The 16,987-nt window shown below is 36.8% G+C and overlaps 1 protein-coding gene across 1 annotated transcript in view; it reads left to right on the top strand.

Moving 5' to 3' along the window:
* The window catches only part of DPYD (dihydropyrimidine dehydrogenase), a 366,851-nt gene that overhangs the window by 116,603 nt on the left and 233,261 nt on the right, over positions 1-16,987 (top strand). The window contains exons 6-8 of the mRNA XM_037404065.1: positions 1,086-1,282; positions 5,432-5,513; positions 9,356-9,443. Of these exons, the coding sequence (XP_037259962.1) occupies positions 1,086-1,282; positions 5,432-5,513; positions 9,356-9,443 (367 nt within the window). The remainder of the gene's footprint in view (positions 1-1,085; positions 1,283-5,431; positions 5,514-9,355; positions 9,444-16,987) is intronic.

The raw sequence follows: 16,987 nt of genomic DNA, 5'->3' as shown, positions 1-16,987 counted from the left end.
TATTTTAAAGGAGTAGTTAGTGCTTATGGAATGCAGTTCTGCATTGAAATGGATGGGAAATTATGTTGTCTTTTGGTGGTTTTTGAGGTGCAGACTTGAAGTGTTTGTGATATGAAAATTTCAATAAAACGAACTCTCATATCCTTTTGGTATAGTATTTTGTTTCTGCTACAAAGATACACTCCTTGGGTTAAATATTTCGCCCCAATGTCTGAAATCAAATGAAGATGTAACTATGCTCTTCTGTGCTCCTCATCTTTAGTAGCCTGCAAGGGCTGTGAGTCATCCTTTTTCCTTTTGTAGGTTATACAAGATAGGGACTCCATTCCTTTCCCTATAATGTATGTAAGTGCAGAGGATAGTGAAGTCTCACTCCATGCATGTAGAATATTTCTGTGTTAGCCTCTTACCTGTACACTTGAGCAAAGAACTGATTTAATGCAAATCTGAAATGAACGGTGTGGCTTTTTAACTAGGTTAGGAGCCCATTGTGCTGCGTTCTGTATAAATACATGATAGTTTTCAGAGACTGACACAAAGTACTTTTAATGGTAAAGACAGAACGAAGCAGGTCATCACCATTTTACAGGTGAAGAACCGAGGCATGCAGAGAGCAGTCTAACTTTCAAGTATGTCTACAACTTTTGGACACTGGATTAAAAAGTAGAGAACATCTGAAATAGATGAGCAAGTAACATGAAATAAGTCCTATTCGAATTATCTAAGAGGAGGCATCTAAAGCAGGGCTTACTTTTGAAAATATAGCACTGAAGACTAGGGGCAGTTCCTAAAAGAGTTTCAAAACCACCTAAGAATGGTTACCTACCACCTCTGAAAAATCAAGCCATAAGTGATGTATCTAGTATCACACAAAGTGTGTCCTGAAGAAGCAAAGACTCTTCACTGGCATTACAAGTCTTTCTGTTATTTGCAGCAGTTATTTTTTTTTTTTTTTTTTGGTAGTAACAATAATCTGAACATTGCTTGGAAGGAAATTTTTGGTGTTACCAAGCATCATGTTACTCATATTAAAATTTAAGGAGGGAATGTAAAGTATGTAACCTGTTGCATGTACTGCTTTTCAGGTGTTCAAAGCTATGAACATTCCTCAGATCAGAAACCCATCGTTACCTCCTCTAGAAGATATGCCTGAAGCCTATCACGTGAAGATAGCTCTTCTTGGTGCAGGACCTGCAAGCTTAAGTTGTGCTTCTTTTTTGGCTCGGTTGGGCTATTCGAACATCACCATATTTGAAAAGCAGGAGTATGCTGGTGGTTTAAGGTAAAACAATGACAACAAAGCACTGTTTCCACTTATTGTAGAAAGCGTAGCAAAAGATACTGTGCAAACATAGTTCATACACAATCACTCTACCTTTACCAAAGGAAGAGAGTAGAAAATTTCAGATACGGAAAACTTGTGTTTTATTTAAATAATTTATCGTTCAAGTTAAATAGGTACAGTTACAGGCAAGCTTTAACTGAGAGTCTGGGGGCTATCTCCTATATTCTCTTCATATGACCTCTAAAATTCCAGAGTGCAATTATTACCAAATTAACACTTTAGAAAATTATGTCAGGAACCATTTTCCCTTATCCAAAACTTTTAAAACAAAATGAGATACCTGTAGCCAGCCCTGCATAGTAAAAGTATTAGTAGATGTTTAAAATGCTTTAGACAGATACTGATTTTATGGAGAACTTTAAACTTAGAATGCTTTTGTGAACTACCTTATGCAAATAAAGGTGACAGTGAATAAATTCATGTATGCCTGGTCTTTCAGCTTTAGTAAACAATACCATATGAGTGAAATAAACCCCCTACGATTCTTAACCTTCAACAAATTGCAGATACGTAAAAGAAAGTACCTTTGCAGTTTTCCTATATGGTAAACACTTGGCTGATATTTGCATGGTGTCATGTCCTCTACACTAAAAGCTGAATTTTTACCACTTTAACAATGGTGTAGATTGTATCTTGTAAGTATGTTGGAATACCTAACTATAGCATAAAATATTTCAGAAACTGACTGGTGAATACCAACCCATTCAAAATGAAAATTAAATTTTACATGTTGAAGATGTACTCACACTGAAGTGTTTATAAGTGAAAAGAAACACAGAGAGAAAGAAGGGTGATGTGCTCCCATTTCTCACTGCGGCATCACGGAAATCAATAGCGTTGACACCATTAATGAATTTGATCCATAATGTCATAATGTCAAATACTTATTCAGTGCTCTGGAAGATAGAGAATCAATGCTGGAGAAGTTGAACTGTTTACTTGCATTTTTCCCAGTGAGATTCAGAAGTATTCTACCTAATTATCAAGATTTTAATATATAGGCATTTAACTGTGGAGCTGTTTTACTTGAACTGCTAGCCATAGAAGATTGCAAATTCAGTATATGAACTATCTATTCACCTGTTGAGTAGCACGTTTTCATAAATATCGGGTTTAAAATGTAAAGTAGTAAGAAATAATGAGATTTCCAACAATGAAGCTCTACTCGGTGACAGATTAGACCAGGGGTCCTCAAGCTTTTTAACCAGGGGGCCGGCGTGCGGATGAAGTGGCAGGCAGTCATCTGCGGCTGCTTGGTTTGCCCCAACCCCCAGCGGAGGGGTGGGCGGGGGGCGGTCTGTAAATACCGGGGGCCGGATTGAGGACCCTGGGGGGCTGTATCCGGCCTGCGGGCCGTAGTTTGAGGACCCCTGGATTAGATTTAGGTTGGATTCAGCAATATGATACAGTACTTTCTGCGGTTGCTTAAAGTGCAATGCTGCAGTTAGTTACTGTGTGCTTGCATATTTGAAGCAATGTGATCTTAAGTTGCATCTGTTCTTGATGCTATGAGTTGAACTTAAAATAAAGCTTAGTCTGTTGTTTGTTCTGCTGCAAAAAGCCTTACATGAAGTTTTGCCTTTTCTGTTACTGTCCTTAATGGTCAAGCAGTGTGTTTTAAAATCTGTTTCTTTTGAGTCTTGAAGAACACATAGCGATCAAGGTCAATTTTACTTCAATTCATTGTACAAAGTTTCACATCTGGTTTAAGGACATCAATTCCTTTTGTCCTTATTTTAATCTTGGACAGAAGGGAGGCTGGCCTGTGGCAGCAATCATCCATTATTGCATTTGTAAGTCTTTGCAGTACATCTTCTAACAAGTTTAGGTTATTGATGGGTGTGTTCTCAAGGCTTCATAAACTATTACAAATGGTTAACAAGACCAAATTAATTTTATATTTGGAATCAGCTTTTGGAAGGGCAGTACTTGTGCCCTTTTTTTAGTTTGCTCTGCCTTTTTTTAAAGTGTTTTTAACTAGGATATTCTTTCACATACATGTTACGTCGTATCTGACTTTAATAATATTGTGAGAATAGAAAGGAGTCTAGTGACTGCAGTTCCTGTGGTGTAATTCTTAAGTGTAGCATAAGTCTGTGGCTGTCTGAACATGTCTCTCTGAATTTTTTGCATTCATGAGCAGGTTTTCTTACAGTTCGCCAGTTGTCTAACATTTATGCTTTATAGTAGGGTAGGCACAAACAGGTCACACTCTTGCTTAGAGACTGAACAAGCTTCACTGCTTGTGCTCTTAGCTATGCGACTGGTTTACAGCATACCAAAATATTTCTCTCGTTAGGCCCAATGGGTGTCCCTTGAGTAAAAGTAATTTGGGGTCATGGAGAAACACATAGCACCTGGCCAAGCACCTCTAACTTGGATCAGATTTGAGGAAGTAGTGAATTTGTGGGGCACTGGTCCCATCCAGTACATCCGTCCTGCACCTCTTGCCCTGTTCCTTCTCCCCCCTGTTGTGCCATTGCAGAGTCAGTGACTCTCTGCTGCTGCTGAAAGAAATTGTATCAGAATTATTGATGTTCCAGTTGACTTTTCATAAAGTGCTTATTTTCATAGTAAATGTGCATGCATGAGTCCCCACAGCACTGTATGTATTTGCATATGAACATATATGTACATATATGTGGGTGTACTCCACAGCACAAAACTAAGTAAATGTTTAATAAGAGCAAAACATTGTTTACAAATTCCAACAATGCATAACACAGCCAGTGCTGTTCTGGGAGCATGTTGTGGAAATGACAGGCCTTCAACAAATATATAGGTGGCTTGGAAAAGAGACCTTTCCTTTTGCTATTAGATTTATTTATTAGATCTCTGTTGCAGAATCATATTGATACATTAGTTTCTGCCTTAGACACCTTTTTACTTAGCATGACCTATGAAAATTGTATTGTCATGACACGTTCATTATATCTGATATTTAGAACACTCTTCATTGCACACAGGTCAGGAAAGGTGAAAAAAGGGCAGTATTTGAAATGATAAGAACACCAGTTTCCTTTCAGTATAATTAAAGTTGATGCAACTTAAAATAAATAAAATCCTTCTGGACTGTCAAAGTTAGAGGTTAAAGATGATGTGGTCACTAACAATATCTAAATTAAAGCCACAGTGAATCTCTTTTGCCAGTGCTTTTTTATGGAAGTTATAGATCTATTAATCTGAAAACATACTAGACTGAAGCTTAGAAATATCTGGGGAGGGGCTTTAAAATCTTTTCTGCATTTTCAGGGGTTTTTATATTCATTAAACAAAATTGTCTAAAATAGAACTTCACTGTGCGTGTCTGTAACATGTTACAGCAGATATTTTGAACTGGCACGAGTAGATGGCATTTCTTTGCAAATAAAGTTCTATACCAGTAGATATAAACTGAGATTCTATGCTGGCACTGCAGTTCTCCCATACAGGCTATCTGTGATTCTGGGAACTTGAAGATGTCATTCCTAATGTTCCCTAGGAGGAAGAAATGCCAGCTAATAAACGTCATCAAAAAGCAGACTTGAGACCAAGCGCTGATAGAAAATTACTGACTTTGTCCATCCTGAAAGATCATAAAAAATTCATGAAGTATAAGTGGAGGGTACAGTTTTGAATACCATTGCTCAAAATAGTATGTGCAACAGTTTTTAAAAAATATGTATCAGAAATTTGATTCTTTCGTATTGGACAGCTTAATGAATGACTGCTAGATCACTTTACTTTTAGTAGCCATGAGATCTTAAATGGATGTCTTAAGTTTGTTTAGTGTTACATATTCTGGTGAACAAAAGGAATGGAGCTGAAGCTCTTTTGGAGCCAAGTTTAATGTATGTTAAAATGGTTACCTAAAAGTGTGGGCAGGATTGGCCTCAAGGTACTGCCTTCCTGGCTTGTATTTTTAGCATTGGGTGAACAATGCTGTTTTGTCACTCTAAAAAGCCAACGGTCAAGCTTCAGCATATTCTATTCACATATGTTAAAATTAACTAAGGTGTGTTATAAGTATTGAATTTTTAACAAATAAAAAAAATCCTTTCTTCCTAAGAGCCAGAAGTATTTTACAGGCATTTTTATTTATTTTAGTACATCTGAAATCCCCCAGTTCCGATTGCCGTATGATGTAGTCAATTTTGAAGCTGAGCTTGTGAAGGATCTTGGAGTGAAGGTAAGAAAAATATACCCTACTGATGTATAGCTCAAAGAAAAAAGAACAAGAACTCTGCCAAAGATTAACAGCAAAATGTCATGCACATTAGTAAAGAACGATTAAAAGCTATGCTAGACAGAGGCAGGAAGATGCTTCCTCTTGCTCAGGGCATTTGTCTGTCTCCTGTCTGAATGCCACTAGTTTGGAAAAGGGCAATCAATAGTTCTCATCTGGCATGCCTGCATGTGATTAATTGTCTGTAAGAAACAAATTCCTAAATTGCTTTAGGGGTTCAATGTAGCTATTGGAATGATTTGATTTTTTTTAATCGAGTTTTTTCATGGAAGTTTGGCACTACTTAAAACGTTCATATTTGATACTTCTCCTTTCGTTCCCTCTCCCTGAGTTTTTTTTTTTAATGGTTTATCATACAGTCTTGCATCCAAGTTAATTTTATAATAGAATGCATCAAATTAAACAAAGTGTTAACATCATCATCTATTATAAACAATAACAGGCATTCAACTTCTTGGAAAGTAATAGTTAAACATTATTCTGTTAAATATATGTTGTTTATATATAATGAGAACATTGCTTTATTATTAATTTAGGGCTTGAGCTGAAGATTTAGATAGTATTTACAACTGCTGCCCACTTTAATAGAAATTACAAATGTAAAATGCATCACTGGATCAAATTTTTGAGTACTGGGGAGATAATTTATTTTTAACGTGATACTAAATCATTCAGTGAAGCAAGAAATTCTTCTTGGAATCTTCCATGTTGGTTTGTATCATAAAAGCAGTAGAGTGTTGTCACAAGACTCAACTGAGAACCTCGTCCTTCCCAGGTTTTATAAAAATGCTGGTAGGTAAGATAAGGCTTTAAATGCTACGGGTCTATTTTTCTACTCTTAAAAATCTCTTTGCACTTCTTGAAAAGACTGACAGAATGGAGGTTGAGGTAGGGATGGGGCTAAAAACAGAGCATTGAGACAATTTTAGACAAAATTACTGGGTATAGGTTCCTGGAGAACCCCCTGCAAAACAGTTCCCCAGGGCTCCATGTTATGACAAGACCTCCAGAACAGACTGATAGAACCACAGATGCCATCTTGACCTGCAAGTCCTCTGCAGTTTTGAAGTGCAACAGAGAATCTCAATGTAAATTTGCTTCCAAGCTCTGCCATTGGTTTGCAGTTGACCCTTTGGCAAACTGGTTAACTAAGTACCTTAGTTTTATACCTCTATAAGCCAGAAATATTTTCTGGTGTTTACTTAGAGCATTTCAAATCTGTGGTGGAAGGTGCTGTGTTGTGTAAATGCACAGTAGTGCTGTTTATTCAAGTAATTCTACTGAAATTAGTAAGAATTAGTCAGCTGAATAAGGATTAGAGAGCTAGGCCCTAGGAGTATTATGAATCCCCACATAAAATAGTATTGCCATTTAAATTCCTTCATTAGGTTTTCATAACATATGTACACAATAGGATAAAAAGAATGTAATGACAATTTATGGAATGCATTTTATTGCCAGTGAGGATGTAGTCTGTATTCTTGAAAGGATTACTACTGTACATGGTTTTTGCACCTCTGATAAAATTTATACTAAATCTCCAAAGACAAAAAAAAAGTTGGTGTTTTAAGTATTGTACGCTGTATTTTACACCTACCTTTTTTTCCCCACCAATAGGAAAAGCATGTTAAATGGAATATAGTCAGATTCAATAAAAACCAAGATATACAGTGACATGAAAACTAAACTGTTAAGATCCCAAAGTATAGTGCTTACACAGTAGGACATGGCATTTTATAAAGCGAATACACAAGTGATATAACAAAAACTGGGGGAAAACATTGAAGTTCAGAGAGTCTAAAGTACAGAGATAAAAACACACATACCAATGTCAAGAAGTACAAAATATCACAAGAGGAATCACACACACTTTATGCACTCAAAAGCCTTGGGGTTAGGAGAGATGAGCAAAAGGTGTGTATATCTTCAATTGCATGACCTCTACACAAGAGACTGATATAGTTGGTTTGCTGAACACGCAGCAAAGACTCTTCCCCATCTCACTCTTATTACAGCTGTAGTTGCTCAGCCTGGGCAGTGGTTGCTCAAAGCAGGATTGCTGGTGGAACATTACAAAAATTTTTCAGCTTTTGCTTCTGGAAGTGAAGAGTAATTGAACTGAAGCAAATATAGATTGCAGGTGCATTTTTATTACTGTGACTTGTTTATTTCAGTAAGTGAATGCCAGTTACTGCACTCTGGGCATTGTTGCTTGTGGAAATTATAATTAACTATTGAAAGTTTAAATCAGAACTGATCTCATTCATTATTTTGAAAACCTTTGTTAGTTTACCACTGTTGTGGTTTATAACCCCAGCTGGCAATTGAGTACCTTGCAGCCCATTGCTCACTGCCCCCCCAACCCTGCCCCAGTGGGATGGGGAGGAGAATTAGAAAAAGGTAAAACCAGTGGGTTGAGATATAAACAGTTTAATCATATTTGATAATTTAATAATAATAATAGTAACGAAAAGGAAAAAGAGAGAGATGAATAAAACCCAAGAAAAACAAGTGATGCACAGTACAATTGCTCACCACCCGCTGACCGATGCCCAACCAGTCCCCAAGCAGTGATCAGTAGCTCCTGGCCAACTCCCCAGTTTATATGCTGAGCATGACATTCTATGATAGGGAATATCTCTGTGGCTAGTTCGGGTCAGCTGTCCTGGCTGTGCTCCCTCCTGGCTTCTGGTGCACCTGCTCGCTGGCAGAGCATGGGGAACTGAAGAGTCCTTGACTTAGGCTAAGCACTACTCAGCAACAACTAAAACATCAATGTGTTATCAGTTATTCTCATACTAAATCCAAAACACAGCACTGTACAAGCTACTAGGAAGAAAATTAACTCCATCCCAGCCAAAACCATGACAACCACTCAGAATGGTCTGCTTCATTACAAGCGAGTAGGGGCACGCTGTAATTTGCACAGAATGTTCTTCAGACTTATTGCTAGCTCTGGCCCAGTATTTTTTCTGAATCCACAGAACCAGCGTTGGCTTCACTGAGGGTTTTTGGCATAAAGGTGTTCTAGCTAGTGGTCTTGGTGCAAAATTCAGGCTGTGAGGTTTTGAGAGCGTGGCACAAAGCAATCCCATCCTCCCTTTGGGACTGGCATCGCCTTCTGCGCGGTTGGAGGCCTACCAAGGGCCTGATACTGTGCAGGAAAACATTACTTGGTTTTCTGCTTAGAAACCCTCTTAATACAGAATTGTGTTATGTCTTTTCTTTATTTCTCTGTGAGAAGCTCATACTTTCACTGGTGTTTCTGCAATGACCTAAACCTGTAAAACTGCTTGGTTTGTAGTTGGTGCTCTGGATGATCTGTTTAGCTTGTATTCCCTGAAGGAGGTTCTTGCTTCCACATCATGTTTCTTAAATTCCAACTTTCCCATGGGAGTATGACCTTCTGTAGTCAGCACTGAATACAGTGGTTTACTTGCAGTAGAAAACTGCCATTTACAGCTTTACTTCAGTACTGTGTTCCATAGACAGGCTTTGTTTGTTGGTTTAGCTTGCTTCAACTCTTTCAGCTTACAGCAGAAACCAAGCCAGCGTGTGGTGGCCCCAACTTGAGGATGATCTGAAGGTACCTTTTACCTGTAGCTGCTTTGGGCCACTTGCTTAAATCAGAGCCAGTCTGGCCTTTTAAGCCTTGTTTGGGGGGAAAAAAGGTTGATATACTTTGTTTGTTCACTAGAAGATCCTGTGAGATGTCAGTATGCAGGACATGATAAAAATTATTTTCACATTATCACATAAACAGCAAGCAATTTTAATTCTTTCAGATAATGTTTAGTAAAGGCCTTGCAATGGGTGGAATGACACTCCGTACCTTGAAAGAAGATGGCTATGAAGTGGTCTTTATTGGAATAGGTAAGAAGAGCTCACTGTCCTGTGTTTTGTCACGTTGAAATTGAATGACTGTCTAAGAATCAACTGGGACTTGTGTCTGTGTTAACAGCATGCTGTGAGACAGCTTCAATTTGGTGTGTTACGGAAGTATGGAGTAAACAGGAAGCTAAAGCTAGCTGTCTTAAAAGAGTTATTTGTTAAGATTTTCACATCTATATGATAGATTTTTTTAAATAAGAAAAGAATGTAGCGGAATGGGTTGATTTATTGTTTGGTTAAATAGTTAAAAAATGGATGAACCAGAAACTTACTTGTAAGTAATTGTCATATTGGCCTAGAGCAATAGACAAGTTCAGTTTTCATATACCCACGTAATTACTATGTCTATATGTAAGCCAGTGATACCATGCTTGGTTGCTTTTTTCTTTCCTCAATATAAAACATGTAGTATCATTCCAACAGGCTGTAGTGAAATGTTATTATGGGATGGGTTAACAAAATAAGCTGACTTCGACTTAAATTAAAACTGGCATCATAGGTCTGTCTTCTCTCATATGCTAAAGAAGTCCTGCACCTGTCAGCTATTTGAATCATTGCTTCTTTTTAATGTTAGATTAGAATTGTTATCCATTTACAAGTGTTTTGAAGTACAGCTGGACCCATTGCTACCATATGATAGGCATGTTGAGCAGGCATCGTCTACAGTTGGTATGAGGCTTAATGCTCTTTATTGATCTAGACGTTGCCTAAGTGAACATAATAGGAAACAAGTTGTCCAACTGTTCCTCCTTCCTATTATTGATTACAGAGATGTAATTCTTAGTACAGCGACAACTGTTGTTTACCATCTGGTTATGCAGTATAATAAGCTTTGCAGGTCTATTCTGTCATGTGATTATAGTACAGAGCGTTATGATTTATATAATCCTAAATCCTCGCATTGTTAGAGACCTTCCATGTATAGGAATTCTGATGTGTCGTATTTTGATGTAATCATATACGAGGCAATGGTCCAACTTACCTTCTTTATTGTTTTTATCTATGGCTTTCAAACTGCTTTGTGATGGGGATTAATTCATAAAGAAACATTTCTTTTCTGAGAGTCTAGCATTTAGGAAAAAATTACCAGTCATTTGTGGAATATCAGCATGATTCCCCTGCATTTCTGTCTCGAATTTAAAGTAACCGTTCACTTAAAGGTTAGCAAAACTGACCACTAAACATAGAATTGGAATGTTTGTTTTATGTATGTGGGTTTGTTTTCTGACCTTAATGAAGTTATCCTAAAATAAAATATTTTTGGTTAGAAATATATATAGGCGACATTGTGCCATACAGATGCTCTATAAAGGGACACAGCCAGAATTTTAATAATCAGGAGCAGGTATCCGAAGCATAATTCTCTTGTAAACCATGTGTTCACTGGTTGTATTAGGAAACAGAAGGTATAAATGCTAATGAAGGATTATGTGCACCTACAAAGTTCTGTTATTAGAAGCTACCTTAGATTCATGATGAAGTTGGTCCCTCTCTCTACCCCCATGCCTGCTTGTCATCTCTCTTTTACAATATTGTGTAAGACACTGGACTGTTTCATGATCTCGCATACTGATAGCGAAAGATGGGAGACCAAGATGTAACCAAGGGGTCACAGATTTCTAGAGTTAGCTATATTCATGCAATAGAGCATTTATAAATTCTGAAAAACTGCAGTTTTTCTCTAATGAGACTGTACTGTATTTCTTTCTATGTTCTTTGCTTACTGACCAAACATATGCAATGATATGTCACGTTTGAACATTACCCTGAATCATGGGAGTAAAATAATTAGAGAACACAACTTGCATAAAATAAATTTATTTTCTTTTATTTTATTTTGTTTTAAAGGTTGTTGTAATTTGCTTCTTGAATGAATCTGTACCTTGGTGGAAAATAAGTAATGGTAGTTTTCAATTTTCCCTATTGGTGGAAGAAAGAAAAGTGAATGGGTGTGTAAAAGAAGTCGTCGTCCATAATGGGATGAGGGAGTACACTGTGAGAGGATATTTTTCATAGCAATTTGGTTTTTGAAGCGCACACCTTTAGTCTTGTAAATGAGATGGAACTCAAGAACTTATCAGTCAGGATTGTACAAGAGTCTGTGTGTAATTCATGAAATGGAAGAGCACTTGTAAATAGCTGGCTATGTGAGGGCAAGTGGAGATGCAAAGAGAGCTTTGCAAGCTATTTTCCGCACAATTATGAATCAGGAAAAATCTATTGCTCTATGGGAATGTTGTGTGAGGTAGGGAAAGTACACTCTTCAGCTGTGTCTGTGGAAGGTAAAGCATAGGTGACTCGAGGTTGGATCACTTCTAGCAAGTGACCATACTGAAGAAAAATTAATAGCAAAGGCTTTTGTGAGAGCTATTTGGAAAGGTATTGGAAGTGTGCTCTAGCCAATGTATTTGCTCAGACCTGAAGGATGAAGAATTCCTAAGTTCACGTAGGATAGAGGTTAACAGCTTTACTCTAAAATAAATAATAGTAATAAAATACGCTTGGCTTGAAGTCTTTGCTTACTGAGGCACTGATAGTTCTTCTTAAGGTGAAAGACCCTCTCCAGTCAGTAGGTCTGGTGCATTTAAGTCACTGTTTAAAGCTCAAAAACCCACCTTCTACTAGAACTGAAAATGAACAGGTGGCCAGTATGTGTCACCAGCCCTTGGCAACTTCTGGGGTCTCAGTTAGAGTCATACCTTACCACCATAAGATTTCATGTTGCACCATCTTATCTTTCCCAATTAGGCTGTGGCTGTGAGTATAACATTGTAGAGACTCGTGGAATTTGTGGTTACAAAGACATATGTCAAACTAGCAAAGACTAGATCTGAGGAAAAGCTTTCATAGTTACCCAAATAAGTAGTAATGAGATTAATCTGGGCAATGGCATACTGGAAACCAACACTGCCCTCTGACAGCAGAACTTCAGAACAAATGGTAGGTGAATCTCAGTCACAAGATTGCCTGATACCTTTTTTGCTTTTGGTACTTCTTTTCTTCAAACTCCTGGTTTTTGCCCTACCTGAACTGTGTTTCATCCAACTAGTTCTTATTGCTGGACTCCTGTTTATTTCCAGATGATCAGTACACAGACTGCCTCTTCCCTGTCCATCACTTATTCTTATGTCCTCTCAGTTTCCTCTCTACAAAGGTGCGTATTTTACAACATCTGGCAGCAGACATATCTTGCGTTTTGCATACAAGGACCTAAGAGATACACTGTTCTGTTTTTCTCCAGCACTCCCGATTTCACATTACAACTAACGTAAGTTTTAAAGGATAGTCCGTGAATCTCAGTTTCTTACATGAAAAGTAATGGTAGACAATAGAACACACGAGATCTTTTTCACGGGACTAAAAGGCAGCAGGCATATCTTTATATGGAGTGGAGGAACAACTTGTTAAATATATTCTGGGAGTCTGCTATATTTTTTTAGTTCTCTTTTCATTGTCATTTGGTGCAATTTCTAAACTTATTCAGTCTTATTTCTATGAGCAATTAAAAATTCTGATTAGGAATTAGAGATGTAGAATTAAAGAGTCCTTAAAATTTTCATTTAAAAATTCCATTTATCTTCCAGTTACACATCTTTCAGTTTTATTTTGTTATTCACAAACATTAATGAATAGCAATTAAATCTCCCAAAACTAACCTCTAAAACTAAACATAGAAAAAAAATCCTTTCCAGATTTGATAGATTGCACTCAACATACTCTACCTAGAATCATCTCTGCTTTTTGATGGCAAATGTTCATGAAGAATTTGTGACTGAGCTGACAAATCAGTTTGAAAATTTTGCTATTAAAAAAAAAAAGTCTTGCATCAGTTGCTGTCTTCTGTAAACACCATAGAGACTCAGAGCAATAGAGAATCGGCATGCTGAGAGCAAAAGGAGAAATCAATGATGGGGTGAGGGGCTAGAGGAGAGAGCACGTGGTCCTCGGAGACAGTAAAGTACGGCAGCAAAGGGTATCTTATGGAGAACAGAGTAGTCTGAATGCTTTGTGTTACTGTGTCTGTTGGTTGGTTTTCAGGGTAGAATACTTAGGATTTTTACAAAACCTGTCTGTCTCACTTGGCTATCAGAGCAAACGCAGAAATACTAGGCTTCTATTACTCATCCTTCTTGAAGTTCAGCTACATTCTTTGGAAAGCAGGATTCTGTGGTTCTGTCTTTTAAGACTCCACAAAGCATTGTGTATTCTTTTTGAAAGAGAAGATAGAAAACAATTTTTTTTATACAACTGTTTAATTGAATAGAAATGAACGACCTAAATATTTAAAGTATTAAAGGATATGTTTTGTGTCACATTCAAATACATAGAAAGGCTATCATCATAAACATATTTTCTGCAGAATTTTAGACGAACCTCTATCCTTATTCTGTAACATTTTTCATAACATAGGGGTTTTATATAACATTTACATTCTCTTTACATAAAGGTCAGGTAAAAACATAACTTCAAAGATTGTTTTGTTTAGTAAAATATTTAAAAACATCTTAATCTGTATTCCCAGAAATTGCTTAGGCACTTTACTGTCTGTAGGCTTAAACTTGCAGCACTAACTTTCTATTTAGCTTCTTATTATGGAACAAATGCAGCTATTAATGAAGCTTTCTCGTTTCTTCCTCCATCTTGTGATGCTGAGTTGCTATGAAGTTAGTTTTATTGTATTAGGGTGCTCAGAGGTTCTATTAAATTCTGTAATATGGTAGGTTAGATGAGCATACAGAGTAAATCTTAAGATTTTTGCTTGGATGTATGCTAGAGAGTATATCCTGCTTGCAAGGGTTAAAACTGTACATACAAAAGAAAAAAATGAAATCCCTGGTGGAAAGAACCTTTGTGTTAATTGCAGTCATTCATAGTTAATTAACATAGCATTCAAACAATAATATAATCAGATGACTCCATTGATTGGAATGAAATTACACGCCAAAAAAAGAAATTAAAAGTCCAAGCATTGATGTACCTTGTTTAAAAAAAAAAAAAACAACAAAAAAAACCCAAAAAACAAACAACCCTGTAAGACTGATTTACTGTCTCTTCCCCAAAAAGTAGGTAATCTCCTCATGCCTGTTATTATCTTCTGATTAACTATGCAGTGCCACCTGGTGTGCAGATGGGAAGAATATTACACATCAAGAGCTCTGTTCACACCCACCCACACAGATATAAACCTACGTGGCAAAAAGTGAACAGATGTTCATTTTGCTTGTGCTATAGGAAAAAAATGTGCATCGTACTCCTGATTCATAAACTAAATTTGGAGGACATGAAATCTGCATATGGGGCCCATAGGCCCATGGCCAGCACAGACATTTATGGAGGAAATATGTCATATTCAAAATAGTTCTCATTTCAGGTTGTGAACAGACTTTTATTTGTTTGCTTCTCTGGTTTTGTTTTACCTTGTATTTCTGAGTTTTTTTCTTTTTCTCTTCATTTGCTATTTCACTTCTCACCTCCAAAGGGAAAAGGTTAGAGGCAGAGGCATTTGAAAACCTATCTAGGATTTCTCTGTTGATGAGTTGTTTTTCAGAATTGTTTTCTGTTTCTTGGCATTTAAGATATTCTCTAAAATTACGCTTTTAGGTCTCTTTGTGAAGACCTGTTTGGCTCAGCAGTAATGTAGCAAGTCATGGAAAATATAATGCATCTTGATTAAAGATGGAACTGTAGTACAAGCATTGCATGGCTGTAAGCTCTTAGGATATTCAGCTCTATTTTTTGAGTTTATTTGGTGATGTTTTGTATTATTTATAATTGCATAAGTAGCTTGACACTTCATAGATGATACAGGTTTTGCTGCAAGGAAGCTGAAGCCTGAAGACTGGGTAAAACACAACAAGCAGCAGAGAAAAATAATATGTTGGAAAGTAGTGCAGGAAAGAATGATGTCATTGGAAACATGATCTGCTAGATACTCAAAATAAATGTGTGCCTAGCTTGGTTTCTGTGTTGGTTTTATTGATGCTTGTAGACAAGGGTTGTCACTGCCTCATAATCTTGCAAAGATGGTGTTTTTCACCCAGGATTTTAAATGGTGACAACAGTGGCCTTTGAGGCATCAGTATCCTTACGTAATAAAAGAATACAGGCTGCAAAGCCAGGGAAAACACTTGGAATTACCTTTTACTGTGACAAAAAATATTTGAATCCGTTTAGCAGAGAAAAGCTGTGAGACTTCAGTATTAGATACAAAGAGAATGAAGTCATCAAGATGAGTCATGAAGTCAGAGTACTCAGTTTCAAGAGCAACAGTGACAAAGAGCAGTGGCAGGATTTGGACAAAGCCAATTCAAAATATTTCACAGTTGCCTTATAGTAACCTGAATAATTCTAAAAGTAAATTTTAAAAGATTTTTTTTTTTTTACATGAAGATCCATGAGAAGGCCAGTGATAGATGCATTTGCAATTTAGTACAGAACAGGTTCAAAACTGCACATTGAACTGCAGCTGCATGAAATGAAGTCCCAGGGAAGAAGGTTTACACAAGTATGTGCAGTCAAGTATTAAGACTTCTTTATAGTCTGCCTTCTGGACAGCCTTAGCTCCTGGCTCATAGATTGGAGAATGAATGCACCCTTCTATAACACCACATTTCTTATTTTTTTTTGTCTTGTGAAGAATATCATAAACAAATTACACCATAAATTGGTTCTAATACAAAACCCATTAGTCCTCAATATTAATTTTATTCTCATCTTCTGCTACTCTTTAATCTAAAAAGTGTTTTTTATTAAAACTCAAAAAGAATATATTTATTGTAAAAAAGAAAGTCTGTGACAGAACTTGTTCTTGCATGCTTACACCAGATGTTTCAACTTCCTTTTATTCCCAGTGCAGCATCTTTCCTGGAGACCAACAATGTACATACATCCAAGAATTTTTATGCTTGAGGCATTTTTTTCTACTATTGGCATTTATAGTAAGCTGCTATTTCAGTTTTGTAGTGCTCACTATTGCTCTGGATATTGGTGGAACATTCCTAATACGCATTGGAAGCAGTAAGCAGCTGAAAGCTTTTAGGGCTCAGATGCACAAACCAGCTTATTTATTATTAATAGTCTTAAGACATTTAAAAAAATGTATAATCTGCCCTTGGGCATCCTTAAGTTACTCACGTGCAAATTACACAGATTTTCATGCTCTTATTTACTTATCTTTTCTATCAAAAAAACTACTTAGCATAACAATCTCTATTGCACCTGTTTTACGAAACCCTCTCCTGTCTCTTTCCAAGGTGCTGGACAGCTTCACTGAAGAAATGCTCATCTAAATATAAGAACAAAATCAATTTGCTTCATATTGTTTTAAGATTAGTTAATTTTTTTAATATCTTAGCAGATTAAGTAATCTAACATTATTTAGCACTTTTTGGGTGTTTTTTCAAGCATATATTTTTAAGCATTTTGATGATTGAGAAGTACATGAGAAAAGAAAATACTGAACAAAGTGGTGACGTTAGATACTGCATTTTCATATTCTGATGTTACACACTTTCAGTGCCTTTCAT

This window comes from Falco rusticolus, chromosome 11 (assembly GCF_015220075.1).
Source record: "Falco rusticolus isolate bFalRus1 chromosome 11, bFalRus1.pri, whole genome shotgun sequence".
Classification (NCBI taxonomy): domain Eukaryota; kingdom Metazoa; phylum Chordata; class Aves; order Falconiformes; family Falconidae; genus Falco; species Falco rusticolus.
This window is presented reverse-complemented; position numbering and strand designations above follow the sequence as displayed.